Source organism: Rhea americana, unplaced genomic scaffold (assembly GCF_003343005.1).
Source record: "Rhea americana isolate MKP2758 unplaced genomic scaffold, rheAme1 scaffold_33, whole genome shotgun sequence".
NCBI lineage: Eukaryota > Metazoa > Chordata > Aves > Rheiformes > Rheidae > Rhea > Rhea americana.
The window spans coordinates 93,634-96,356 of record NW_028186457.1 but is presented as its reverse complement, the minus strand read 5'-3'; the positions used below and the strand labels follow the sequence as shown (position 1 = coordinate 96,356).

Here is a 2,723-nt window from a genome sequence, read left to right as displayed (position 1 = left end):
GCCCCCGGCCGCGACCGGGGTGTGGGGAGCCGGGGTCCGGCCTGCTCCCCCCCTCCCCGCCCTGCTCTCCGCCCTCGTCCTACCCCCGGCGCATCCCGTGGGGCGCCGAGCCGCGGCCGGTGCCCGGGGCACCCTGCCCGCTTGCCGCTGCGGCTCGCTTGCAGCTCCCGGTAAGGGGATCTGCCGCGGCGGGGGCGGGGGGCCGGTCCAGCAGCCAGGCTGGAGGGGCGCCAGCACCCTGACCTCCCGGGCAGGGCTCTGCGAGCCGCACGCCACTGCCCAGCTCTCCCCACCCGTCCCCCGGCACAGTGGGCCCCACTCCGCAGCATCTTGCAGCCGTGCCCCCCAGCTTCGCCACCCCATAGCCGCTGTGCGCCTGCCTACGCTGGCTCCCCGCACAGGCGGCTGTGGGCCCCCTAGCACCCCCGGCGCGGGCGGCCGTGCTGGGAGAGGAGCGCAGCTGCCAATGTCACCTTCAGCCCTTCCCGGCTCGAGGCAGGGGCAGCCATTCCGGGAATCCGGGTAGCTTAAGGATGGGAGCGTGGCCTGCTGCGTAAGAGCCACTTGAGCCCTGCTGTTGCCTCGCGGGATATCGGGTCCCCTTATCATCCCATGGAGTGCTTCTCACTCCCTCCCCCTGCACAGCTCGGCACCCCTTCGCTGCTGGGCCCTGGCTGCCTCTGCACCGATCCCCGGCAGGATGCACCGTGGGATGGGTGTCCCTGGGGCCCCCAGGGTGCAGGGTTGCGGGGAGGGGTGTCCTGGTCTGCTTTCCCAGCTCTGACATGTGCCAGCTCCTTATCCAGCCTCTTCCCTGTGCTAGCTCCTGCCGTGGAGAGGCATGGGAACTTGGCCCCCCCCCTCGGCCAGGTCAGCCCCATCACGTCGGATGAGGAATACCTGAGCCCCCTGGAAGAGTTCCCTGACACTGGGACCCCTCAGCATCGGCCGACCATGAAGCTGCAGCCCAGAGCAGAGCATGGGGCTGCCCGCAGCTCCCTGGAGACCAGCTTCAAGGCTGCACCCACCTTTGAGGTGAGCTGAGCCCCCGCCCCCGGGCCTGGCAGAAAGGGGCCATGCCCAGTGACTGCGGCCACGTGGTCCCCGTGCAGGAGGTGCTGGGTCAGGCTTTCCTACCGTGCGTCGGTCCTGCCTAGGGTGCTCAGTATCGACTCCACGTGCTCTGGGCAGCCTGCTCCCGGGCAGCTCCCTCGGCACCTGCGGTGCTTCAGGGCCGCTGTCGCGGCAGTGGACCTGTGACCCTAGGTGCAGTGACGGGGACGCGTGACCCGGGGCGCGGGCAGGTGCTGGCTGCTCTCTAAGCCCCCATTTCCCCAGGTGGCCCTGTCGGACCAGTCGGTGCTAGAGGGGCAGGATGTCAGCATGAGCGTCCGCGTCCGTGGGGAGCCCAAGCCCATCATTTACTGGTGAGTGCCCACGCTCGCTGGGTCGCGGCAGGGCTCGGCAGGGAGGAGGTGGGCACGGAGACCTCCCTGTTTGGGGGCTGCCAGCTCGGAGCAGCCCCAAGGCAGGCAGCTGCAGTCCAGAGGAGGGCTGGGGCTGGATGAGATGGGGACCTTCTTGGGACAGCCAAGCCGGGTCTGCTTGTGATAATCCCGCTCTCCCCTCGTTCCCCYGGCCAGGCTGAGGAACCGGCAGCCGGTGAAGTACGGACGCCGGCACCACGCGGAGGAGGCAGAGGGGGCCAGGGGGCTCTTCACGCTGCACATCCTGGCGGTGGAGCGCACCGACACTGGTTTCTACACCTGCAAGGCCGTCAACGAGTATGGCACGAAGCAGTGCGAGGCCAAGCTGGAGGTCAGAGGTAAAGCTCCCAGCGCGTGTCACTCCTGGCCGCGAGAGGCCAGCTGCCTGCACGAGCTGGGTCGGGAAGGGGCTGCTGCAGACCCCCTTCCCAGCAGGGCTGCCCGGAGCAGGGGCAGAGCCAGCCTGTCCTTTCCTGCCACGGCACAGCAGGCTCGAGCAAAGGAAAGCCTCAGCAGAGCGGCATGACCTGCGTGCCTGGCCCTGCCTGGGACCAGCACTTCCCCCGGGGCTCTTAACCTGGGTCCCGCTGCCCGGCTTCGCCTGGGCCCCGGCCTGACCCAGAGCCTGCTGCTCTCCGTGGCCTGGCGTCCCGCCGTGTTCCCCYGTCCCCACGCGGTGTCCGTGGCTGGGACTGCGTCCCTGCTGTGCGGAGGGCTGACGCCCTCGGCAGCCCTGCAGGGGAGACCTCCCCAGCGTGCTGACAGCTCCATCTCTCCCTGCCCCGGCAGCCTGCAAGCCGTGTGCCCAGCCGTGGGAYGGCTTGGAGATGTCCCCTCCCTGCTTATTGTCCTCTCCCAGCACAGTGCAGGTCCTGCCTGTATGCACATGTGCAGCCCACAGCCCTTTGCAGCCCCCGAGCCCTGCGGCAGGCTCAGGCCTCCTCCCAGGTGCTCTAATACAACGTGTGCAGATGGGGAGCTCAGGACCAAAGGCCAGGCTCTTCCCTGCGTCCCCAGAGACCGGGGAAGGCGCCTGCGGGGATGAGCGACGTTGCCTTTCTTCTCTTGCCCTCTGCTTTGTGTGCCTTGCTGCCCCTGGTCCTCCCTGCTGCCACCTGCCTGAGCCCCCCCGGCCGTGCCCGTGCCGCCCCTGCACTGCTTGCACCCCAGCGAGGGGGGCCCTTCGCTCCGCAGCCCCTGCCGGCACCCTGCTGAGAGCCTCTGGCCAAGCGCAGC

At 69.6% G+C, this 2,723-nt stretch overlaps 1 protein-coding gene across 1 annotated transcript in view; it reads left to right on the top strand.

The window, feature by feature from the left end:
- The window catches only part of SPEG (striated muscle enriched protein kinase), a 39,168-nt gene that overhangs the window by 17,708 nt on the left and 18,737 nt on the right, over nt 1-2,723 (top strand). Inside the window, exons 8-10 of the mRNA XM_085311036.1 lie at nt 824-1,035; nt 1,339-1,427; nt 1,644-1,825. Of these exons, the coding sequence (XP_085167162.1) occupies nt 824-1,035; nt 1,339-1,427; nt 1,644-1,825 (483 nt within the window). The remainder of the gene's footprint in view (nt 1-823; nt 1,036-1,338; nt 1,428-1,643; nt 1,826-2,723) is intronic.